The sequence below is a fragment of the Hevea brasiliensis genome, chromosome 13, assembly GCF_030052815.1.
Source record: "Hevea brasiliensis isolate MT/VB/25A 57/8 chromosome 13, ASM3005281v1, whole genome shotgun sequence".
Lineage (NCBI taxonomy): Eukaryota > Viridiplantae > Streptophyta > Magnoliopsida > Malpighiales > Euphorbiaceae > Hevea > Hevea brasiliensis.
This window is the reverse complement of record NC_079505.1, coordinates 83,780,713-83,807,293: the sequence shown is the minus strand read 5'-3', so window position 1 is coordinate 83,807,293 and position 26,581 is coordinate 83,780,713. Positions and strand designations below refer to the sequence as shown.

Sequence of the window (26,581 nt, the reverse complement as noted above, 5' to 3'; positions counted from 1 at the left end):
ATATGCAAAGGAGCTAGAATGCCTAAACATTGCAGCCTCATGTACCTGCAATTTTGCCCCGAAAAACAACCAATTCTAACAACCAAATTACTCCTAAGGCCACAGCTCCTTGTGACCAAAACACCCTTTCGATTTATTTCCACTTCCACAACAAACCAAGGGTATCTTAGTCTTTGACTCTCAACGTCAAAAACGGTAATCCCCTCCCTCTCATTCAATTGAACTGATCCGAGATTCACACTCAAATTTGAAACAGGAGGAGATTCCAACTGCAATAACACAAGCAAGCTTTCATGGCTAGAGCAAGAAACACCAAGAATCTATTCTTCACGCTCACCCCATCACCGGTCTTTCACTTAATTTTTGCCTTCCCATTAACTTCACTTCTCTGCTCACCCAGAAAGAGCCCAAGAAACCACACCAACGAGGAGTCTTTTTTTCTCTTACTCATTGTTTCTTTCACTTTCTTGGGTATTTTCATTCTCGGCTTCATACCCATTTCTTCAGATTCAGTATCTTGTTCTTTGATCTCTCCCTCTTCCCCACTTTCATTTCCTTCTACATCAACTTCACACACGCTTTCAGTTTCCCTTTCTTCAGGGAATTCTGCGAAAGTAAAGGGTAAGCCCTCAAGGGGTTACTGGGAATGTGTCGAACGAGGAGAGAGAGTTTTGGGAGCTGTTAGAGTTGATGATATTTAGTAGGTAAACATGTATGTGTATAAGTAAAGAAAAAACCATACTCAAGCGTGGTGCAAGTATGGGCTATGTTGACTAAAGAAGCAATCTTTTCCTATAAAAGGAAGAGGTTGCTGGATATAGATAGAATTACTGTTAGAAAGAGAGATAGAGAGCAGAGAGAATTCGAGAGAGTTAAGAAAATGAAGAAGAAATCTTTGAATTTGTACGTGTAAATCCCCTGTTTTACTAATGAATTTATGTTTTCTTCTCTCCTACTTTTCTAGCATAAATCTGTTCCTAGTTTTTTTTTTTTTTTTTTCCTTCAAATCCAATAAATGGTATCAGGGCTTTTTAATTTTGAGTGACCTGGTTAGAGTTTGTTCTTATCAAGGATGAGATGACAGCAACTACACAATTAAGCAAGCCCATGATAGCCTACCGGAGGAGTGTTGCTCCAAGAAGAAAATTTCAGTCAAGAATGGTCAGAGATATGGTTGCTCCAAAAAGACAAATTAGCTCAAAATGCTTGGAGGCATAACTACTCCAAGAAGAAAATTTTGTTTTGAAGAAACTTTACTGGTAAGATAGTGCAACAGAAAAAGAAGAACAAGGGTGAGTAAGTGCACTCAAAAGAAGGAAAAAATGGTGAGAAAGTGCATCAGAAAGAAGATGAGTATCATGGTGAGAAAGTACACTAGAAAATCAATCAAGAATTGTTGGAGAGAAGGGTTCCATGGAAGAGTTGGAGAGATGTGCTCCACCAACAACAAACATGGAGAGAAGTGCTCTATCAAAGCAAAAGAACATCATCAAACTTGGAAAGAAGTGCTCCAAAACAAACAAACATATCAGAAATTTAAAGATGCTTGAAGACTTGACTGAATAAAATCTCATAGTGTTGAAGTTGATGAGATGTAGTAGGTAAAAATATATGCGAACAAGGAAAGAAAAAGCCATACCTAAACATGGTGCAAGTATGGGATATGTTGACCAAAGTAGTAATCTTTCCCTATAAAAGGAAGAGGTTGCTGCTGCTGGATATAGATAGAAGTGCTGTTGGAGAGAGAGAGAGAGAGAGAGAGAGAGAGAGAGAATTTGAGAAAGCTTAAAGAGAGTTTGAGAGAGTCAAGAAAATGAAAAAGAAAAGGAAGAAAAGATCTTTGATTTTGTATGTGTAAATCCCTGTTTTACTAATGAATTTATGTTTTGTCCTCTGCTGCTTGTTCTATCATAAATCTGTTCTTAGTTTTTCATCCTTCAAATCCAACAGGAGCAACCAGATGGAGAAGGGTACAAGCCATGCTTGGATTTCAATATTGAAACCGAAAGGCATCTGTAAGGATTTCAAAGGAGAAAAAGGAGATTCTTGGTAGTAGTAGTAGTGTCTGGAGGAGTGAACCAACAGAGAAATCAAATTGTTGATGCCGTTGTTATTGCCAGAATTCTTGAAGCAGCTCTAGTTGTGCCTGTTTTGCAGATTAATCTGATTTGGGGCAATGATAGGTAAAAGAATTTTTAGTCAAGTTGATCTCTGATAATTCCTCTGACTGCAAATTTAGAACAACATTCGTTGTTGTTTCTATGAATACATGACAGATTATTTACTTTTGCTAACTAGGTGGCATTTTCAACTTAATAAAGTAACGAACTTCCCTCAAATAGCATCTTTATTTTATGTTTAATTGAAATTTTCTTAATCTTAATTTTATTACCCCAGAAATTGAAACATTGGCTTTCAGAACTAGCGTGGGTTATTCGACAGTTCTAAGTCTGATGGTTGATGGAATTTTTATTCAACAGAAAGAACTGTATTCTAATCCAACACATATACAGTTTACAAATCGCTGTCTTGATAAATTTCAGTGAATTTTCTGATATTTTGAATGTCGAACATTTCAAGAGGATTTTGCAAGCTGATGTACGAATTGTATCGTCCCTTCCTTCCACTCATTTGATGTTCAGACAGTCCGTTGAGCACCAGATTCCTAATGACGTTTCGCCATTTTGGATCTGCGCCAAATTCTCTAGAAAAGTATTCTTTCTGTCCTCTATCTACAGATACTTACAGATACTCTGATCTGCTGTTGTTCTTTTAACTCTTGAATCTTGATGGCTGAGGTGAAGTTGTGGTATGCCTAGAAGCAAAGTAAGTGTAACACCTCTACATTCATAATCCTGTGCACTTCAGTGTTCCCATGACCAACCGGATAATTAAGAGGATTAGAATCATATTTAAGTCATCTAGAAAAGTTATGAATGAAAATAAATAGTCATTATATGACGATGAAATGAAAACTTAGAAAACAAAGCATAAAAGGTTAAATGAGCCAAGGGCCACAGCGATAAGTGACCGTAGTGGGGAGTGACTGCAAGATCAGTTGTAACCATAATTTCGTATGTGATATTGTGACACTGCAGTCCTAAGAATTTTTGCGAAGCTAGTGAAAATGAGAAAACCACATAAAAGAGTTGAGAATCAGGTCAAATAATTAGTTCATGGTTCAGAAAGAAACACAATGTTATTGGTAAACCGGATCAGACCGGCGATAGACAAATTAGTTAATTCACCCTTAGAGATGACTTTTAGCATAATTGTCAAACAAAAGTAGGAAATTAAAATATTAAAATTTTAATTCAAAGAAAAGAGGTGACGGAAAGGAAATGGAAAAGAAAAAGGAAATTTGAAAATTCAACAACTTTATGACATCGTTTACTAAGTAAGTATGATGCTATAAATATTAATATTTAAAAAAAATAAAAATGTGGGATAATTATAAGAAAAAAATATAACAAAAAAAATTAAAAAGTCAAAAATTTATCTTCTTCCCCATTTGGTTGCCGTCCCTCTCCTCTCTCATCTCTTTCTCTCTTTTCTTCATTTCCTCCATTAAAGCTCACTTGGAGTTTTTGTAAACCCTAAAAATTTCCATAATTTCTCTAAGCCCCGGTACTAAAATTCACCTTTAGAGCTTACTTACTATTTTGGGACACAAAAGAAGAGAAGTTGTGAAGGTTTTGGAAAACTCCATATAAAGTTAGTGAAGTTCTTTCCAAATTCTCTTTATATTCATGTTTAAGTATTGAAAGTTAAATTAGAAATTGCAAAAATAAAACAAAAATAACATGTTATGGAATCATAGAAATTTCGGCAGCCATGAGGGTTGGTTGGAGATGATGTATTTTAGCTTGATAAATCATGTGTACAAGTTGAATTAAGGTAGTAAATGTGATTAGAATACTTTAATTTCATTAATTGTGTTAATGGTGAAATTAGGATTCTTGAACCATGAGAAATTGAGAAAAAAATTAAGGATTTTGGGAATTGATGCAATTGGACCTAAATGAGGCTTAAAATGGTCAATTAGAGTGAAATGGAGTGTATTTGAATGGTTAGAAATGGAATGGAATGGTGAATGAACAATGTCCAATTCTAGATAGCCTGACCATGGACAACTTAAAGGATCAAAATTGAAATTTTGTTACTCCAAATGGTGAGAGGCCAATTGTAGATGAAAATTAAGAAATAATGCAATAATTTTTATGTAAAAACCTTGCCCTGAAAATAACCTTAAATTAGTAAAAAATTAGGTCAAACCCGGATTAAGCACACTGCCACTGTACAGAAATGATCGTATGAACAGTATTTGTTCAAATAGTCATAACTTGGTGTATGAAGGTTCAAATGACCTGATTTTTGAACAATTAGAAAGATATGACATAGTACTACAACTTTAATGAGAACACAAACCCAAATTCTGCCCATAACTAAGTCAATTTGTCAACCAAATTTGGTTGCTCAAAACTGCCAGAACCAATAATACCCATAATTTTTGGGTTGTAACCAATCCCGCCAGCTTTGGAAAAATAGGCATAACTTGAGCTACAAAACTTCAAATGGAGTGATTCAAAAAAAAAATAAACTAGACACAATAAGAAACAACTTTGATGAGGGACTTTCAGCCAAACTCCCACTGTAGCAAGACCAATTGAACAATAGAATACAGTTACCCAAAACTGAAAATTTATAATTTCTCTTAGGAAGCTTTGAAATTAGAATGACAATCAATGTCAACAAATTTGATACTTAATATGGTATGTAAGTGCATTTAGGACTAACATACCTATTAATCATGAAAAAGTCAATATTTTGACTTAAATAGTGTAATAAATAGTAATCCCAAATTACCAAACTCAAAGAATTCCATTTTAAGCAAATTTAAGGATACAATTAAGTATACATAAAATTAATTGTTGGAATTATTATAAGACATGATATTGAAACACTGTAAATTGTGTATTTCAGTTGAAAAAGAGACTGGGAAGGAAGATAAGGAAAAGTGAGTCAAGGCCTAGAGATGACTCATACAAGGTTTATGCACAATACCTTTTCAATTTTGATTTTGCTATGAAAAAATTTATTTAAATATATTTTGACATAATTTATGCTGAATAATAACTTGAGAAATACTGTGTTGCCCATTTTGTGAATTGAAATTTGAAATGGAAATTTATTTAATGTTTGAATGAAATGTTTGAATAACTTGATTTTAAATTGGTTTGGATTCACACTTAGCATGACAGTATCACTGTGTTCCTCCTCCATTTACAGGGTTGAGATAGATTATATTCCTCCCTCTCTGGCTTGCTAGTTGAGGTTGAGATCGGATGAGTAATCATATAGCTAGCTAGCCACCTCTCTCATTGATTTCGATTAGTGGGATTGAGATTGCTTTGTCATGGTATACAACACGGCATTGATTGAAAATTTTATGTCATGACCTAAGTTGTGTATTGATTGACAACACTGTGATTTATAAATTATTTTGTCTAAATGGTATTACAAAAGTTGACTTGAACTTTATGAATTTTCTTGTGCAATGGTTTAAATTTGTGTTTATGGATGTGTATTTTGATATTCAATATCTTTAAATTTTTATTGTACACCACTGAGTAACCATTACTCAGCGATAGCTTTTATTTATTGTCGCAGATAAGGAAAATGATAAAGCAGCAAAGTGAGCCGCTAAGTTGTCAGGGGAGCTACATTGAGGATTTTTGTATGGATATTGCTTTATACCCTTGTAAATTAGTTGATGTAAATATTATTTTGTTCATAAGTATCTATGTAGTTAATTAAGCAGTTGTACATTAAAGTCTGTAATAATATTATTTTTTATTTTCTTTTTATAAATTGAGACTTGTTTATATAAATTAAGTTAAATAAAATGATGATGAGTTTTACTAAACTGTCTTGAGATTGTGTTGAATTATGTTGAAATGCGACTATATTGGAGTTGGGATTGAAATAAATTTATTGGGAGTGTTTTTTTTACAGATGTTAGAAGCACTGTTTTTTTCGATTATAGACGGCACTCTGCCGAAATTTTTATAAAATTTGTGGAAAATCATAATTACCAAAATATTAGTTTATGACATAAACTCCAACTAAGGTTTTTAAATAATGCTTTAACATTACTTTACAATTTTAAAATGAATTGAATTTGTTTAAAATCTCTTGTAGTGTATTTAATGAGTTATTGGTAGGTGAAGTTCGGTAATTCATTAGGTATACTATGAGATCATGTTATGCCTTGCGGAGGGGTAAGGTGTGACAGTAAGGCAGTGTTCACCTATAATTGAAATTTCTAGGTCCTATAAATAATCTTCCTATTGAGAAGTAGTAGGCGTAAAAAAGAGGAGTTGAATTAGAATATTACAATACAATGAAGGCTAAAGTTTGGGAACCTTCTGTGCACACCAATAGAAATTGTAATGGTAGCAGGAATCACGTCTTTGAGGTTTCTTTCAAATACTTTTCTCAACTCTTTGCTGGGGAGTTCATTTTTTTACTGAATGAAGAAGGTAGGGTAGCCATCAATTAAGAAGGTAGGCTAGCCTCTGAGCTCTCCAAGAATCTTCCACCTGATCTGTAGAAACTTTGATGTAAGGTAAGATAGGGTAGCCATCAATTAAAGAATCAACAAAGAATCACTCACCAAACTTTTCATGTATACCCTCTACATGTTTTAGGTAGCCTTCCATGCACTGAGATTTGCAGCACCAATTCTAGAACTTGGCAATCGGCTAGCATGGAGAATGTGGATTGAAGGTCCATACATTGCCCTTCATCTCCGGCTGGAGAAGGATGTCTGGGTCAGAAGTGGATGTCTCACTGGTTTAGGCCCAGAATATGATAAAATCATCACTGAAGTTTGGGAGTCTCAATTAAATACCTGGCTGAAAGGTTAAACATTAGCCACACTGAACGAAGACTTGCTGGTCTTTGTCCCCTTGACGCATTAGAAATAGCAAGGTAAACCTGAAGCATAAAGATTTAATTTGCATAGGGCATATTTCTTATTTTAGACTATAACTAAAGACACTATCGAATTTTTAGGGTACTGCAGGCTTTTAAAGGCTTTAGGGGCCCCCAGTAATGCACAAATATGCATTGCAATAGGAGAGCCATTTGGGGGTACTCAAGCTTTACAACCACTTATGTCAAAAATATCAAAATTTAGTGACTAAGGACATGCCGGCGAGAGAAGGCAAACTCTCCTATTATATCAAGAAATCCTCTGTTATGGCTGCCATCGACTACATTGTTTCTCTGAGCAGCAATATCTTTATGCCATCCCATGGGGGAAACATATTGCACTTTACCATTAACTACGAGGAATTTGAATGGAAATTGATCATTTATCTATCCCAACAAGAATTTTTACCCCTTACCATTGCTCTTCTGTTGACAGGGCCACAGAGCCTATTATAAGAGTTTGGCTAAACTGAATTTTCCATTATTGCTGTTGGTAATATATACAAATGAGATGATCTCCATTTTATCTAGGTTGTTACAAAATATATGGGCAGGTACAACAAAGCAAGAGAAGATACAATAGGACTCTTAAGTTTAAATTACAAACTCTAGTTACCGTTACACACCCCCGCAATTTGAACCAGGTCTGGTTTGAATTGTAAGAAAGGTTGTGAGCTGGTGATGCTGAGCTTTGGAGAGTCCTTTGGTGAAAATGTCAGCCAGTTGGTCTTTACTAGAGATGTACCTGACATCCAGAAGCCCTTTGGCAACCATGTCTCGAACGAAATGAAACTTAATCTTAATATGTTTCATCCGATTATGGAAAATAGGATTAGCAGTAAGGTAAGTCCCCCCTACATTATCACACCACAAAACAGGGGTTTGACGATGTTCCACAGAAATTTCTTGCAGCCAACTCATTAACCAGGTGACTTTAGTGGCCGTAGCACCTATGGCCCGGTATTCAGCTTCGGTAGAGCTACAGGCTACTGTTCTTTGTTTGCGAGATGCCCAGGATATAAGGTTACAACAAAGAAACACTACAAATCCTGTCACGGATTTCCTATCATCCTTGTCACATGCCCAATCAGAATCAGTATAAATATGTAACTGTTGCATTGGAGAACGGTGAAGAAGGAGACCATGGTGTTGTGTGGCTTTCAAATATTGGAGGATGCATTTGAGAGCAGCCCGATGAGCAGTAGTCGGTGAGTGGAGGAATTGCGACACCTGGTGGACCAAAAAAGAGTTAACATAAAGTATTGTAAACCACCAACTAATGTCCTATAGAGACCTGGATTAGGTGTTGGTTCACTACTAGTGCTTGTCAATTTTTCCAATGCTACAACTAGTGTTGAAATAGAATTGCAAGAAGACATTTGGACCTTGTTTAATAGTTCACCAATATATTTAGCCTGAGACATGTCACGACCCAACCTATGGGCCGGACCGGTACTAGGACCTGGGCCAGCCTAAAGCCCCCGAGGCCCGTAGTAAGCCTAACTATTCATTAACCCAACTCTAAGGCCCATTTGGGCCCAAATTCAAGAAACCAAACGGACAGAGTCCGGCCATAAAATGGACTTTCCAACGGGAAGTTTTTAACTCACCCGACCTGTAAACACAATAAATACTCAATTGGGGAGCTCAGCTCACCCTCCACATACTCATCAGCATAAAAATAAATGGGAGCTCAACTCCCTCATCCAATCCATCAAACATGCATAGAATATTAAGTTTACAGGTCCAAAATAATAATTTAGTTTACAGGCCCAAACCAAAGAAACATTCTAACACATGCGGAAATTTCTAAGATTTAACAAGTTTATATAAACATTAGTAATCGACCTGCGAGGGAGAAAGCAGGTTAACCTCAAAAAATATCCTCCTGTGGCCTGGAAAAATTTTGAACAGGAGTGAGCGTTCGACTCAGAGAGTAAAATATCAATTTTAACCATAATCTCTATAACTATCTAAAACTAATGCACCTTGTAGAGTGAAATGCAACATCAACAACATTTTCACATCATAACATCAAAAAGGTAATTTAGAACACTCACGCACCCAGCAATATCAATCATATATATATATATGGGAGCTGATCCCCAATACAGCTCTCTTAATTCCAACTGTGCCAGCGAAGAACTCAGCTCGGACTTCCACTTAATAACCAAATCGGGGTCCCAGCGAAGAACTCAAGCCGTGTCTACCCCGAAGGACCGGGTCCCAGCGAAGATCTCAAGCCGTGTCTACCCGTCCTATCCATAGTCCACACCACATCACACGCACGCCAACGCACGCACACTGCTCCAAATTACCACAACAACATCTATGGCACTTTCACAGTTATGAATGCAACAAAAATCGTGCCTAGAATTTATCTACATAGATATATGCATATAAGTGATGCATGGGCATGCTTGAACATATAATAATAGTGAAATTACAATTAAAATTAATATTTTACTCACAAACTTGACGGTGATCACTGAGGCGGCTGGGAGGAGGAAGAAGGCTGTCCCGGCTCACCTGACAATTACATTACAATTTTTAATATAAATTTGACTCCATACAACAAGGAAAAAGACCAAGTATGTCCTAAGTCGTGCCGAAAATCCGGCAGAGTCTCCCCTATACCTAGGACCTACCCAACCTGCAAAATGGCTCAAAACACACTTCTATATTTACAATCCATATATCCACAGCTCAATCATATCACACAGTCCCTCCTGGGCCCATCAAATCAATCATTTATCACAATATGTAAAATTTTAATTTAGTCCTTATAATTGACCATTTTTGCAAAAACTGCACAAATAAGCTTTAAAAATTCTAAAACTTTGCCCCGCGGTCCTTAGCAATATTACTAAGCTATTGCAAAAAGAATCATAATTTTCTAAGCTACTACGAATATTTTATGGATTTTTAATCCTATTTAAGCATTAGAAAATTACGAAAAAGCAAGGTTCGGGTTTACCTTTGCCGATTCCGACTTCGGGGACGCGCTCGGGACGTCTGACAATGGGGGGATAGCCAAAACCTCGATCCAATTCGGAGACTTTTCGTGCAGTGCATGCGCCGGAAATTCACAGACTTGAACAACTGTCGAATTTCTGCGAATTGAGGATACCTACACGAAGCCCATAACACGGGGGTTAGTACATAAATTTTTCAGAATTTTCTAAGCTCATTTAATGCTCGGAAAAACACTGCGAAGTTCCGTGGGACCCACCGAAAAACGGTGTCGGAAAATTTTGAAATTTATGTCGCCGCGAAGCTCTCGACGAGTGGAGCGCTCTGGTACTCTCGGTTTTCTCGTGGGATTCACGGTTTGTGAGAAATCTAGCCCGAAAGTCAAAATGGGCTAAAACTTCCTGGGCAAAAATTGGACAAACCACTCGATGGATTTCGGTGTTCTTGGTGTCTATGGAAAGCTCTCGTCGAGTAGATGATTTTAGACACAAGACCCGGTCCGATTGGTGGCCGGATCGGCCGGATTTTGGCCGGGGAAGTCGAAACGCCGCGCGCGCAAGGGAGGGAGTTCGCGCGCGTTTTCCAGCCGTTTGGGGCGGCGGCCAGCTGGCTGGGGAGGCTGGGAGGCGGCCGATGCGTGGCGGGAGGTGTGGTGGCGGCAGGGGCAGGAGGAGAGAGAAAAGAGAGAGAGAAGGAAGAGAGGTCGACGCGCGCGGGGAAGGAAAGAAGAAAAAGGAAAAGGCCGGCCCGATTCGACCGGTCCGGTTCAATTCGGCCGGTCCGATTCAAGATACAAAATTTTGAATTTTTACTCTGCCTCGGGACCGAAAACGAGGTCCAAAATTTCCGAAAAAATTTCAGAAAACTCAAAAAAATACGTAGACTCTAAATATATTTTTAGTTTTGCCACGTGATCTTTAAATTAATTTTTAAAAATCATCAAAGTTTATATTTTTCGGAAAATCGAACCCATTTTTTTTTTTTTAATTCGAAAAATCTCCAAAAATTTCCTAAAATTTAAATAAAATTAAAATACAAAAAATACTCATAAAATAATAAAATTTAAAATTTTGGGGTGTTACATTCTTCCGCCCTTACAGAAAATTCGTCCTCGAATTTTACAAAAGGCAGAATAAAGCACATGATTATACATTGAACAAATAAGGGTACTTGCTACGCATGTCCCGTTCTGACTCCCAGGTGCACTCTTCCACCGACTGACTCCTCCACAAAACCTTAACCATAGGGATCTGTTTTGATCTCAGCTGTCTCACTTGGTAGTCCACTATGGCTACAGGCTGCTCCTCAAATGTCAAATTCTCTTTTAGCTCTATCACATCCGGCTGTAGTACATGAGAAGGATCTGGAATGTATTTCCTGAGCATGGAGATGTGAAACACGGGATGAACGTGAGAAAGGTTGGGTGGTAGCTCCAACCGGTAGGCAACTGCTCCAACTCTATCAGTAACCTCAAAAGGTCCGATATACCGAGGTGCCAACTTGCCCTTCTTTCCAAATCTCATGACTCCCTTCATTGGAGAAACCTTCAGGAATACATAGTCGCCCACTGCAAACTCCACATCCCTCCGTCTGGGGTCTGCATAACTCTTCTGCCTACTGAAAGCTGTCTTCAGTCGTTCCCTGATTAAAGGAACTACCTCTGAAGTATACTGCACTAGGTCTACATCATGCACCTTCGCTTCCCCCATTTCTGTCCAACACAGAGGAGACCTACACTTTCTTCCATATAGTGCCTCATAGGGTGCCATCCCTATGCTGGAGTGATAACTGTTGTTGTAGGCAAACTCCACCAAAGCTAGCTGCTCATCCCATTGACCTCCAAAATCCAAGACACTCATGCGAAGCATGTCTTCCAGTGTTTGGATTGTCCTTTCGGACTGTCCGTCTGTCTGAGGGTGGAAAGCCGTACTGAAGTTCAACTGCGTGCCAAGTGCCTCCTGTAACTTTCTCCAAAATCGAGAAGTGAACTGGGGCCCTCTATCAGATATTATGGAAGCCGGAACTCCATGCAATCTGACTATTTCTCGAATGTAGAGTCGGGCGTACTGTGCCACAGAATATGTAGTCTTCACAGGCAAGAAGTGAGCTGATTTGGTCAAGTGGTCTACAATTACCCATATCGAATCACATCCTCGCATGGTACGAGGCAACCCAGTCACAAAATCCATAGTGATCATTTCCCACTTCCATTCTGGGATAGGGAGCTCTTGCAGCTTCCCTGACAGTCTCTGGTGTTCAAACTTCACCTTCTGACAAGTCAAGCACTTGGACACAAAGTCTGCTATGTCTCTCTTCATACCATTCCACCAGTAGCTATCTTTCACATCATGGTACATCTTGGTGGAGCCTGGGTGGACATTGTACAGTGTATAGTGTGCCTCTCGCATGATTTCATTCCTGAGATTGTCCACATCGGGCACACATATCCTAGAACCTTGCATTAGGGCGCCATCATTGGCAAATCCAAACTCACCACCCTCACCTTGCTGTACTCTTTCTATGATCTTCATCAATTGTTGGTCTCTGTGCTGGGAAACTCTGACTCTGTCTCGCAAGTCTGGCCTCACTGAAAAGTGAGCCAATAATACCCCTTCATCTGATAGATGTAGGATTAAACCTTGATCCATCAACTCATGTACTTCCTGAATCAATGGTCTCTTCTCTGCTGAAATGTGCGCCAAACTACCAGAAGATTTTCTGCTCAAGGCATCTGCTACTACATTGGCCTTCCCAGGGTGGTACCGGATGGTGCAATCATAGTCTTTCAGAAGCTCCATCCATCTCCTCTGTCTCAAGTTTAAATCCCTCTGTTGGAAGATGTACTTCAAACTCTTGTGGTCGGTGTATATCTCGCACACTTCACCATACAGGTAGTGTCTCCAGATTTTTAGTGCAAAGATTACAGCCGCCATTTCCAAATCATGGGTGGGGTAGTTCTGCTCATGCCTCTTCAGCTGCCTTGAAGCATAAGCCACTACTTTTCCATTCTGCATCAAAACACACCCTAGGCCAACTCTGGAAGCATCACAGTACACGGTGTATCCTTCACCACTCATAGGTAGTGTCAACACAGGGGCAGTGGTTAGACACTCTTTAAGTGTCTGAAAACTCTTCTCGCAGTCATCTGTCCAAATGAATGGAACGTTCTTCCGAGTCAACTTAGTTAAGGGAGCTGCTATCCTGGAAAAATCTTGCACAAAACTCCTATAGTAGCCAGCTAGACCCAGAAAACTTCGCACCTCAGTGACTGTTGTAGGCCTAAGCCAATCAGTTACAGCTTCAATCTTCTTGGGATCCACTTGAATACCGTCACTAGAAACCACATGTCCCAAGAATGAGATGCTTTCTAGCCAAAATTCACATTTTGAAAATTTGGCATATAGCTGGTGCTCCCTCAAAGTCTGCAACACCATCCTCAAGTGCCACACATGCTCTTCCTCGGTCCGAGAGTATACCAAAATATCATCTATAAATACGATGACAAAACGGTCCAAAAATGGCTTGAACACTCTGTTCATCAAGTCCATGAAGGCTGCTGGTGCATTAGTGAGTCCAAAAGATATCACCAAGAACTCATAATGACCATATCTTGTCCTGAATGCCGTTTTGGACACGTCCTCATTCCTGATCCTCAATTGATGGTAGCCTGATCGCAGGTCTATCTTGGAAAAGAATCTAGCTCCTTGGAGCTGATCAAACAAATCATCGATCCGAGGAAGTGGATACTTGTTCTTCACAGTCACCTTGTTCACCGTCTAGTCGATACACAACCTCAATGACCCATCCTTCTTTCTCACAAATAGAACAGGAGTGCCCCAAGGTGAAGTGCTCGGACGTATAAAACCCTTGTCCAAAAGCTCCTGTAGTTGCTCCTTTAACTCTTTCAGTTCTGCTGGTGCTATCCTGTAAGGTGGCATGGATATGGGGTTTGTACCCGGCACAACATCAATGCAAAACTCTATTTCCCTTCCTGGTGGCAACCCTGGAAGCTCCTCTGGAAAGACATCCATAAATTCTCTAACAACAGGTACATTTTCCATGCTGACACCTTCTACAGATGTATCTCTCACCAATGCCAAATACCCTTGACATCCACGCCTCAACATTTTTCTAGCACTAATTGCTGACACCAAATTATATGGAGCCACACTCCTGTCACCATCAAAGCTAAACTCTTCCACACCAGGTATGTGGAAATACACATTTTTGTTCCTGCAGTCTAAAGTGGCATAGTGAGTTGACAACCAATCCATCCCCAGGATTACATCGAAATCCATTACTGGTAGAGGAACCAAGTCGGCTGGGAGGATCTTTCCAGTCACTACTACTGGGCTACCCGGAAAAATCATATCTACATCTATGTTGTCACTAAGTGGGGTAGCTACCGACAAAGGACATTCTAAGGTTGTAGGGTTTCTACCCAACCTCATGGCAAACACAGGGGAGACAAATGAGTGCGTAGCACCGGGATCTATTAAAACACGAGCCTCATAGGAATGGACTGGAAGAATACACGCCACAACCGTATTTGAAGCTTGAGCATCCTGGTGGGTCGTGGTGAAAACCCGAGCTTGACCCTACCCCGAGTAGCGTAACTCGACATCGACTTCTACCTCTGACCGCCTCTAAATCCACGCCCCTTGTCCTCGGCCTGTTGGCCACTAAATCGATCGCCGCCATGCCGAAGCACCGGATACATCTCGACGAGGAACATTTGCAATGTAACCTCGTGACCCCATCCGTGGCTCATCAACACGGCATTCCCTAGCAAAGTGACCTGGTTGGCCACACCAAGCATACTCTGAACCCATCATACAAGGTCCTGAATGTCCTCTTCCACACTGCACAAGGTGCCAAAGAGGATCTGAACTGCACCAGAACTACTGTACTCAACCGTGACCACCGCTGATCCGCACTCGTCTGAACCCTCGGGATTTGTGTCTGAAACCACTTCTCTTATTCCTGCTTCTTCCTCTGTAATTAGTTTGGCCACCACTATCCGGAGTACCCATTTGGGGAACACCGGTAGAACCCTCTGCTCTGTTTTTCTTTTCTCTTCCGCTGTCATCCACAGCATAACTAATCTCAATCTGTCTGGCTCGATCAACCACCACATCAAAAGTCTAATCAGACATCATGGCCAGGTTCGCATACCTCCTGTCAAGCCCCTTTAGGAATCTCTTCACCTTCATAGTTTCTGTAGCTACTGCTGTAGGGGCATATCTGCTCAATTCCGTAAATTCTCAGAGCATATTCATCTACAGACCTGCCATTCTGTCTTAAGGCCTCAAAGGCCCACTGTTTCTGATCTCTGAAGCTTTCTGGCACAAACCGATTGATGAAAAGTTCCACAAACTGAGCCCATGAAAAACCCTCCATCCGAGGTAACACGTAGTCATTCATCCATTGTCTAGGCATAGGCCCCATGACATGCTGCATACACTCTATCAGTCTTCTATCACCAATCAGACTATGTTCCCGCTGTCATAGAATCCAAAACCGATATGCATCGTCGACACATCATAAGTACTGTGCACCAACTTCTTGAAATTTATGATCTGCTTGTAAGGTTCCCCTCTTGGTGCGGTGGATCTGCCTTTGTGGTGGGTGGACCATATATCGCGCTATCATGTCGATGGTTCTTCGCAACCCCTAGAGTAGCCGCCATGGGGTCCATGGGATCTCGTGCCATAAAGGATCGATCTCAGATCGGTGGTAGCTGCTCTTCTACTTGAGCAGCTCTAGGCCTCCTACCCCGCCTCCTCGGGGTAGGCGCCTCATCCTGTGCCGACACCTCGTCAGGCACTTCAGGTTCTGGTGCAGTGGCAGCTCTCCTGCTTCTACGCATTTTCCTGAAATTCAGCAGCATTAGCCCACAAAATTCAAAACTGCACATTACATAGCTCTACAGACTCATGTTTACACACAATATATGGAGCAGAAACTAGAAGCAAAGATGACAATGCAAGACGAATGTGGACCCTATTTTTCCGCATGTGACTCCTAGTAGACTCTTCCCAACACTTTAGACAACATTCCCTAAGAATCTGGAGCCTAAGCTCTGATACCACATTTGTCACGACCCAACCTATGGGCCGGACCGGCACTAGGACCTGGGCCAGCCTAAAGCCCCCGAGGCCTGTAGTAAGCCTAACTATTCATTAACCCAACTCTAAGGCCCATTTGGGCCCAAATTCAAGAAACCAAACGGACAGAGTCCGGCCATAAAATGGACTTTCCAACGAGGAGTTTTCAATTCACCCGACCTGTAAACACAATAAATACTCAATTGGGGAGCTCAGCTCACCCTCCACATACTCATCAGCATAAAAATAAATGGGAGCTCAACTCCCTCATCCAATCCATCAAACATGCATAGAATATTAAGTTTACAGATCCAAAATAATAATTTAGTTTACAGGCCCAAACCAAATAAACATTCTAACACATGCGGAAATTTCTAAGATTTAACAAGTTTATACAAACATTAGTAATCGACCTGCAAGGGAGAAAGCAGGTTAACCTCAAAAAATATCCTCCTGTGGCCTGGAAAAATTTTGAATAGGAGTGAGCGTTCGACTCAGAGAGTAAAATATCAATTTTAACCATAATCTCTATAACTATCTAAAACTAATGCACCCTGTAGAGTGAAATGCAACATCAACAACATTTTCACATCATAACATCAAAAAGGTAATTTGGAGCACTCACACACCCAGCAATATCAATCATATATATATATGGGAGCTGATCCCCTATACAGCTCTCTTAATTCCAACTGCGTGAAGAACTCACTGACTTCCACTTAATAATCAAATCGGGGTCCCAGCGAAGAACTCAAGCCGTGTCTATCCCGAAGGACCGGGTCCCAGCGAAGATCTCAAGCCGTGTCTACCCGTCCTATCTATAGTCCACACCACATCACACGCACGCCAACGCACGCACACTGCTCCAAATTACCACAACAACATCCATGGCACTTTCACAGTTATGAATGCAACATAAATCGTGCCTAGAATTTATCTACATAGATATATGCATATAAGTGATGCATGGGCATGCTTGAACATATAATAATAGTGAAATTACAATTAAAATTAATATTTTACTCACAAACTTGACGGTGGTCACTGAGGCGGCTGGGCGGAGGAAGAAGGCTGTCCCGGCTCACCTGACAATTACATTACAATTTTTAATATAAATTTGACTCCATACAACAAGGAAAAAGACCAAGTACGTCCTAAGTCGTGCCGAAAATCCGGCAGAGTCTCCCCTATACCTAGGACCTACCCAACCTGCAAAATGGCTCAAAACACACTTCTATATTTACAATCCATATATCCACAGCTCAATCATATCACACAGCCCCTCCTGGGCCCATCAAATCAATCATCTATCACAATATGTAAAATTTCAATTTAGTCCTTATAATTGACCATTTTTGCAAAAACTGCCCAAATAAGGTCTAAAAATTCTAAAACTTTGCCCCGCGGTCCTTAGCAATATTACTAAGCTATTGCAAAAAGAATCATAATTTTCTAAGCTACCACGAATATTTTATGGATTTTTAATCCTATTTAAGCACTAGAAAATTACGAAAAAGCAAGGTTCGGGTTTACCTTTGCCGATTCCGACTTCGGGACGCGCTCGGGACGTCTGACAATGGGGGGATAGCCAAAACCTCGATCCAATTCGGAGATTTTCCGGTAACGGGTTTGTCTGGCCGGAAATTCACAGACCCGGACAACTGTCGAATTTTCGCGAATTGAGGATACCTACACGAAGCCCATAACACGGGGGTTAGTACATAAATTTTTCAGAATTTTCTAAGCTCATTTAATGCTCGGAAAAATACTGCGAAGTTCCGTGGGACCCACCGAAAAACGGTGTCGAAAAATTTTGAAATTTATGTCGCCGCGAAGCTCTCGATGAGTGGAGCGCTCTGGTACTCTCGGTTTTCTCATGGGATTCACGGTTTGTGAGAAATCTAGCCCGAAAGTTAAAATGGGCTAAAACTTCCCGGGCAAAAATTGGACAAACCGCTGGATGGATTTCGGTGTTCTTGGTGTCTATGGAAAGCTCTCGTCGAGTAGATGATTTTAGACACAAGACCCGGTCCGATTGGTGGCCGGATCGGTCAGATTTTGGCCGGGGAAGTCAAAACGCCGCCCGCGCGAGGGAGGGAGTTCGCTGCTTTCCGTGCTTAGGGCGCCACCGGGCCGGGAGGTGGGAGGCCGCACTGGCCTACTGGGTGGCAGGGGGAGGTGGTCGGCAGTGCAGGAGGGGAGAGAAAAGAGAGAGAGAAGGAAGAGAGGTCGACGCGCGCGGGGAAGGAAAGAAGAAAAAGGAAAAAGCCGGCCCGATTCGGCCGGTCCGATTCAAGATACAAAATTTTAAATTTTTACTCTGCCTCGAGAGCGAAAACGAGGTCCAAAAATTCCGAAAAAATTCCAGAAAACTCAGAAAAATACGTAGACTCCAAATATATTTTTAGTTTTGCCACGTGGTCTTTAAATTAATTTTTAAAAATCATCAAAGTTTATATTTTCGGAAAATCTAACCCGATTTTTTTTTTAAATCCGAAAAATCTCCAAAAATTTCCTAAAATTTAAATAAAATTAAAATACCAAAAATTCTCATAAAATAATAAAATTTAAAATTTTGGGGTGTTACAGGACAATGGAGCCCGTGAGCAGTTTGATGAACCTCAATGCCTAAAAAGAAATCAGGTGGCCCAAGATCACGAAGCATAATTTCTTTGCCCCGCGAAACAATTAATTGTTGAAGAATAAGATCATTACTCCAAGTAATAATTAAATCATCTACATATACCAGACAGAACATGCGAATACCATTGTGATTGTAATGTAACAGAGATGAGTCAGCAGCTGAAACTATAAAGCCTTGGTCTGTTAAAACAGAAATTAATTTCTTGTATCATTGCCTGGGTGCCTGGCATAAACCATACAAGGAACGCTTTAATTGGCAAACATAACTAGATTTTTCTTTGTCAATAAATCTGGGTGGCTGCTCCATAAAAAAGAAAGCAGTTGATACATCCAATTAACAAATTGACTAAGAATGTGAGACTGCAAGAGAAAGTATCAATCTGATGGCGGCTGGCTTGACTACTAGAGAAAATGTTTCCTGGAAATCAACACCTGGTCATTGCATGCATCCCTTTACAACAAGTCTTGCTTTAAATTTATCCAGAGATCCATCTGCCTTTTGTTTAATTCTAAATATCCATTTGCATATAATGATGTTTTGTGCCATTTCCCTCGGGACTAAATCCCATGTACCAGTCATGAGTAAGGCATTAATTTCTGTTTCCATAGCCTCACGCCATTCTCTGTGAGCTAGTGCTTTTGTGTAGCAAGTGGGAACTTCAAATGGATCTATGTGGGCATCATATGTCTTGGGTTTTAATGAGCCAGTTTGGGCTCTAGTGACCATTTTGTGAATGCTTGCAGGTGCGTGAGGCTACTCATTTGGGGGATCCAGTTCAATTATTGGAGAGGAAGCAGCAAGTGAGCTTTGCAGACCAGATGGCAAGCATGAAAGGCTGTGTGGTTTATTGTGTGGAGAATTGGGACATGGTTGTGAAGTGTCAATAAGGGGTCCAGATTGCAGCTCACTTTGTGGTGGTGGGGTGTTGATGTGGCGTGACACAAAAGCATTTGGGTGGGGACCCAAAATTCCATCACCATGCAGTTGTGCAATAAGAGGCAGAGGTAGCAATGTAGTGGCTGACAAATGAGAGACAGTGGACTTTGGAGCGTGGGACTATTGTTCTGCAAATGGAAATTCCTGCTCACAAAAAATAACATGTCGTGAGATGAAGGTCTTATGAGTTGATAAGTCAAGACATATGTATCCCTTGTGTAATTTAGAGTATCCCAAAAATACACATTTAGCAAAACGTGCATTCAACTTGTTCTTAGAATAAGGCCTTAACCATGGGTAACATAGAGATCAAAAACTCTAAGGTCATTGTAATTGGGCTTAATTTTGAATAAAATTTCATATGGTGTGAAAGGTTTAGTGTGAATAGAGGGGACACGGTTCATGGTGTACACTACACTAGCATGATGTAAAAGAGCCCGTTTAATTTCTACAATTTGTTTATGTTTTCTTTCAGCATATCCATTTTGCTCTGGTGTATATGGACATCAGAGTCGTTGAGAAATTTCATTTTCTTGTAGGTATTTAGTTAAGGCCAGATATTCCCCACCCTGGTTGCTTGAAAATTTTTAATTGGCAATGAAAAATATTTTTCCACTAATTTACGAAATTGATGAAAGATAAACAAAATGACTAAAATGATTATAGAACACGACATAATATAGATAGCCATCAATAGATGGAACCGGAGAGGGCCCCCAAACATCTGAACAAATTAATTTTAATGGTTGCGTAACAACTGTGGTTGACTTAGCAAAAGGCAGTTTATGCATTTTGCTGAGACTACAAGCATGACATGGAATATGATCATTTTTATTGATAAAGGACAATTTATTGGAAGATAAAACATGAGAAACAGTATGTTCGTCGACATGACCCAGACACTGATGCCAAGTTTTGAATTCGACAGAATTGACTTGTGCTGGTACTGGAGGAACCAACTTGAGTGGTAAAGAGTACAATAACTTGAGGGGTAAAGAGTACAATCCGTCTTTACTCTGGCTGCGGTAAAGAATCTGATTCGTGCGGGTATCCTTAATAACAAAGAAATCAGCAAAGAATTCAACAGAGACATTATTGTTAGATGTCAATGCATGAACAGATAATAGATTTTTATGAATGTCAAGAGCCAACAAAATGTTATCCAAATAAAAAATGACATTATTAGCAGACATAAGTGAACATCCAGAATTAGTGATTGAAATATTTTTACCATTACCAATTGTTTAACGTCTGACTGCCAGGAAAAGTTTGAGGGTGGGAAATATTTTCATTTGCAGAGGTAATGTGATAATTGGCTCCTGAGTCCACTGTCCACATTTGAGGCTGTTGAGTAGGAGAGGCTGCATAATAGGACTGGGGTCCACGTGATGGTTGAAGCTGTTGTCCCATACATAGCTGTTGAGAATTGGAGAATTGATTCTCTGGGGAAGGACATTGTCTAGCCACGTGCCCTTGTCCCCTACAGTTATAACATATGAGAGGCCCACCATGTGCACTGTTACGGTTACTCATGGCTTTCTGTTTGCTACGTGCTTTTGAAGTTGCCTGGGTAGGAAAAGATGTTGCTATTTGAGCTGTTGGAGGGATGTTGGCCATGACTGATTCTGTATCACTTTTCAACTAAGTTTCCTCACTCAGTAACAACGCGTATAACTCATCAAAACTAATGGATGCATTTCTTGCTTCAATTGCTCTCATAAATGGACGATATTCACTACTCAGTCCATCAAGGATGTCTCTGACCAGGGAGTCTTTTAGTTACTGGTGCTTGTAACACAGCTAATTGATCAAAAAGAGTTTTCGCTATCCTCATATACGAATCAATGGAGTCTGTTCCCTTTTTCAGATGCTTCATCTATTTTCGCAATTGCATTACTTGCATGCGTGTTCCAGACGAGAAAATGGTCTCCAATTTCATCCACGCATCCTTTGCCGTAGCTGAACCAACAACTTGAGGTAACAGCTATTCTGAAATTGAGGCAAATAACCACGTCAAAACAAGCTGGTCTTGACAATACCAACGTTGGTAGTCGGGGTTCCATTGTTCATTAGCCAGCGTTTTAGCTAGCGCTGTAGAAGAAGAAGAGATGTGAGATGCCAAATTAAATCCGTTCAACAAAGGAAGAATTTGACCCTTCCAGAGGAGATAGTTAGAGGACGTTAGTTTCACATTTAAGAGCTAAGAAACATTTGGGATAGGATAAGAGGAGGTGTGACGCCATTGAAGGCAATTGAGGGGTCTGATACCATATAAGAGTTTGGCTGAACTGAGTTTTCCATTATTGCTGTTGGTAATATATACAACTGAGATGATCTCCATCTTATCTAGGTTGTTACAAAATATATGGGCAGGTACAACAAAGCAGGAGAAGATACAATAGGACTCTAAGTTTAAATTACAAACTCTAGTTACCGTTACACCTACGTGGGTCATTGGAAAATCATAAAACCCAACAAGCGAGCAATGATTCCTTTCTTTGAAGACTCCTCTCTTTCAGACACAGAATTTGGAAGTATAGTCAAGATGCTACACAGGAAATCAAATGGCCAGCCTAAGCCAAGAAGAAACAAGAGAGACCGAGATGTGGTTGCATACCCAGTACTTGAATGCATGTGCAAGCACAGCACACCCATTTTTCGATCAATTCAGATGAAAAGACACAAAATTGTGTACCATTTTGTAGTCCTTTAAGTGTACATGATTCATGTATAGCATTTTGTTCATACTAGAGTTTCCTTTATCGATGAAAATGTAAAATTATACAGCCAAAGTAAATTTTTATAATTTCCGTTAAGGTGAATCTAATATAAACTCGAGTTTCAATAGTTTAACTATCATTGCATTAAATATTAGATCGAGATATGTACAAAACTAATTAAAGTATATATATAAAGTGTATGAATCTATATACAAAAATTTACTCTAATAATTGATAAATTTATCCTCGTATGAGCTCGAACTCTCCATAGCCGCTTCCTTTCCATTAACAACCATACAATATTAAACACATATCAAACATGTACATTTATGATCAATGTATACGAATCCAAATATATTTGATACAATCATCTATTTTACATGCTAAGCTATATATGTGCACACACAAGACAGTTCTTGACATGTTGAAATGTGGATTGCAATAAGATTATAGATAATACTTGGATAAATATTGCTTTATAGACCCTATATAAATGCAACTGAATATTTTCAATTTGATCGATCATTCATTGTTGGTTCGGTTGGTAAGTTTTATTTAGAGCTTCCATTAGATTGAAAGAATTTGAGTCTTACTATTTGTGAGCAATTTGTAACTCCACTGTAATATATATATATATATCAAAAGCTTTCAAACTAAAAAATTTAAAAGTCAAAATATTTTAGCCTCCATTTATTAATGATAAACATTGATTTAAAATATTTAAAATTCATTTTTAAGATAGATTTTATAAATTTTTAATTATAAAAATTATAAAAGATTTACAAAACTTTTTTAGTATCATGCCAATTTTTTTTTAAATAATAACATTTCAAATAGTTTAAATTCTCGTGGATGATTAGATTATTCTTTTAATGGATTAAAAAATTTTAATAGAGAAAATATAAAATAATTTAATTTATTATTTTTTTTTAAAATTACATATTTAATTACTAAAGTACCAGTATTAGTTATGGAGCTGCCATTAGAGATGCTAATGGGAATTTTGTTGCAGCGTCTTCGGGCTATCGGGCTGGTGTGGTTTCCTCTGAACTTGCTGAGGCCATTGCTCTGAGGGAAGTCCTTGTTTGGCTTAATGGGACTAGTATGTGGAATATTGATGCTGAAATGGATTCAAGGGAGGTTGTCCTTAGAAGATTTTTCTGAATTTAGTCAAGTTCTATTTTTTAAGACACATTTTATCTCAATGGTCTTTTTTGATCTTAACTTAAATTTGGCAACAAGCTAATTTAATTGCTCACTAGTGACTATTTTATATTCTAATTTCACATTTTGATTTGAATTTCTAAAATTTTTTTAGCACTTTTTTATTTCGATGTATATTTAAAATTTTTCATTTAATATTTTAAATTTTGAGAATATTTGGAGAGCCTAAATTTAGCTTGGGCTTAATTTGCTAAATTTTTCTGAATTTTTTAATAAAATGACTTTATTTAGAAAAAAAATAGCAATCGAACGATTACTGCTTTCTCTGGACTCGACCTCACCTAATCACAGATTCCAAAGCACATTTTGCTTCCAGCTCGGCCCAACCACCAAATTGTCCCCCAGTCCTCCCTTTCTCTCTCCGATACCAAATTCTCCGGCGATCTACGGTCAGGTGAGCTTCTACGTTGACCTCTCCTTATCTGCGCGCGCACACACACATATATATAAACGCGCACATCATTGTTACTTGCAGCCAGAAATCTAAGTTTGGGGTTACATTTTAGGAGCTGAATGTGCTAAAAAATGCGCAATCTTACCATATTCGAATGATAAAGAAAAGCTTTGTGGATTGAATTACTGATTAATTCGTATTATTAGCATTTTCTTTAAAGTTTTTCGTCCTTTCGTTTTTGTGTATGATCAAATATTAATTATGGCTTTAAGAGATTATCACATTAGATGAAGCTCTATTGGAGAGAGGAAAATAAAAATTAATCAAGGGATTATGGTGTTAATTGGGCACGGACCATGTTTAGTTTACACTTATAAACACTGGGTTGGGTTCTAGAAGTGAATGAATTGGGGAGTGGAAGGAAACAAGTTGCTTGCTTGAATCGTTTTAGCTTGAAAGTTTGCCTCCAGTTTTTTGGGGTTCAAATATGGTTGATAATAACATGCTCTCCTCTTAAAGTGCCTTTGAGTTTGACACCTTATTCCTTTTTTTAATTTACTCATTCTGTGCAATCTGTAATCTTTTCATGTTGTATTATCTGACCTCTACCTTGATTTGCAATTGTTACAGAGGTGTTCAGTATGGCGTCATTCAGAGCATTCTTGAACAGTCCAGTTGGTCCAAAAACAACTCATTTCTGGGGACCTGTTGCCAACTGGGGATTTGTTGTTGCTGTATGCCTTACTACCATGACTTTAGATTTTACAGAATATTCCTTCTTAATATGTTCCACATCTATGTAAATACTTAACAAAATTTTAACTCTGTGCTTTCATGACCTTATTACAATTCCATCTGGCTCATTGAACAGGGCTTGGTGGACATGAACAAACCCCCCGAAATGATTTCAGGAAATATGACAGGAGGTAAAATTTCTGGTTTGAATGGAACCCGAAATTATCTCACTAGTAAATGAATAGTCATCATTAGAACCTTCATTTTGGTGCTGCAGCTATGTGTATATATTCAGCATTGTTCATGAGGTTTGCATGGATGGTGCAACCTCGCAACTATCTACTTCTTGCATGTCATGCTTCAAACGAGACTGTGCAACTCTATCAACTATCCCGTTGGGCAAAGGGTCAGGGGTGAGTAGCTTTGCATGTGATTTGTGTTAAATTACTGTATTCATTCTCAATTACAATGTGTCCTCTATCACTCTGCTGGCATTTGGATTAAAATTTAAAATTAAAATGGCTTTTTCCCAGTTATTTTTCAGCCAGAGAAAGTTCCTTTTAGGTTTAATCGTGATAGAAGCTGTAAAAGAGCGAGCTTCAAAGTCTAAAAAAGGGCAAGAACTTCACTATTCCACCCTCAGCTAATGACCTCTTTGAAATGCTGCCTTACTTTGTAATGCTTGAGATAGTTTATTCCCCTATTTAACAGTTTTTCTTATTAATGATTAAAGAGGTACTTGATAATCTGAAAATAAAATAAAATAAAATGATATAAAACAAATCTTTGATTGCTTTTCTAAATTTCCAACTCTCTAGATCTAGCTGGACCTGTTGAGTCACAACTGTGTCAGGAGTAGATAAATGTCATATGGCCTGGTTAACTTTTTCCTTTCATTTCTCTCATGCAAACCGATTCGTACACTGGTGGACTAGTTTTTTTTCTCTTTTTTCAAAGCACCGGTGGACTAGTTCCCTTACACTCAATGCCTATTATTTTGCAATACATAGGGGGTGGGGGGTGTTAAGCCTGTGGTATGTACTTATTGTTAGGCCAATGACTTGGAAAAAAAGGCCTGCACTTTATGTGAATTTGCAAATATGACGTGAGCTTCAAAAATAACCATTTGTGGCCCTAAGTCATTTTCTTTAGTTCCAATCTTGGCCAAAATATTTTAAGCTCCAGCCATAATTGCAAATGTGTATAACTCCATACTTTTGTGAAGTCATTGACCCTTTGATGTTATATTTGTTTTCTATCAGTTGCAGCTGATCTATTGGTGACAATCAAACCACAAACAAGTACACAATTAATTAACATTTTTTTTTTAATCTTCTTGTTCCTCAACATAGGTACCTATCATCGGAGACACAGAAAAAAGAGAAAGCCTCATCAGAGTAACTCCATGCTGCTTCTTTTGCTGCCCTGTTTTGCTGGGATTCTTATTTTGATTTGGTGGTTAAACTGATGTTAATTTCGTTGGTTACTTTACTAGTATTTCATTGTACTATAATAGCCATGCAGCGGATAATGAAGTGAAGCTTGGCATTTGAGATATGAAGCACCGGTTCTTACATAATGGTATGTGAAATAAGTGAACCGGAGAGAATGGAACTTGAATCTGCAACTCACTAGCCATTGAGGGTTCATTTCTCTTGCCGAGAAATTTTAAGGTGTCTGGAATGCGGGGCTCAAATAATATTTTTTGTTGTTCGAACGGGGATCAAATAATACTTCATCGTTTTTTGCATTATTAAAGATATATGTTGCGTTATTATTTAAATTGCTATTAAAAAGCATTTTTGTAAAAATATTTGTTAAATATCATTAAATTTTAATTTTATATATTTAA

The 26,581-nt window shown here is 38.9% G+C and overlaps 1 protein-coding gene and 1 pseudogene across 2 annotated transcripts; both read left to right on the top strand.

Moving 5' to 3' along the window:
• The first annotated feature begins 17 nt into the window (after window positions 1-17).
• Window positions 18-22,468, top strand: LOC110634033 (O-fucosyltransferase 37-like; annotated as a pseudogene).
• A 1,369-nt stretch (window positions 22,469-23,837) lies between these two features.
• On the top strand, window positions 23,838-26,512 carry LOC110634009 (mitochondrial pyruvate carrier 1). 2 transcript variants are annotated; one of them, XM_058132591.1, is made up of 5 exons: window positions 23,838-23,994; window positions 24,625-24,728; window positions 24,866-24,920; window positions 25,007-25,142; window positions 26,082-26,512. In XM_058132591.1, the coding sequence occupies exons 2-5, from the start codon at window positions 24,636-24,638 to the stop codon at window positions 26,128-26,130; spliced, it is 333 nt and encodes a 110-aa protein (XP_057988574.1). In that variant the 5' UTR covers window positions 23,838-23,994; window positions 24,625-24,635; the 3' UTR covers window positions 26,131-26,512. The 2 variants fall into 2 exon arrangements, with proteins under 2 accessions (XP_057988574.1, XP_057988575.1); XM_058132592.1 differs by lacking the exon at window positions 26,082-26,512 and adding an exon at window positions 25,263-25,308.
• The last annotated feature ends 69 nt before the right edge of the window (window positions 26,513-26,581 follow it).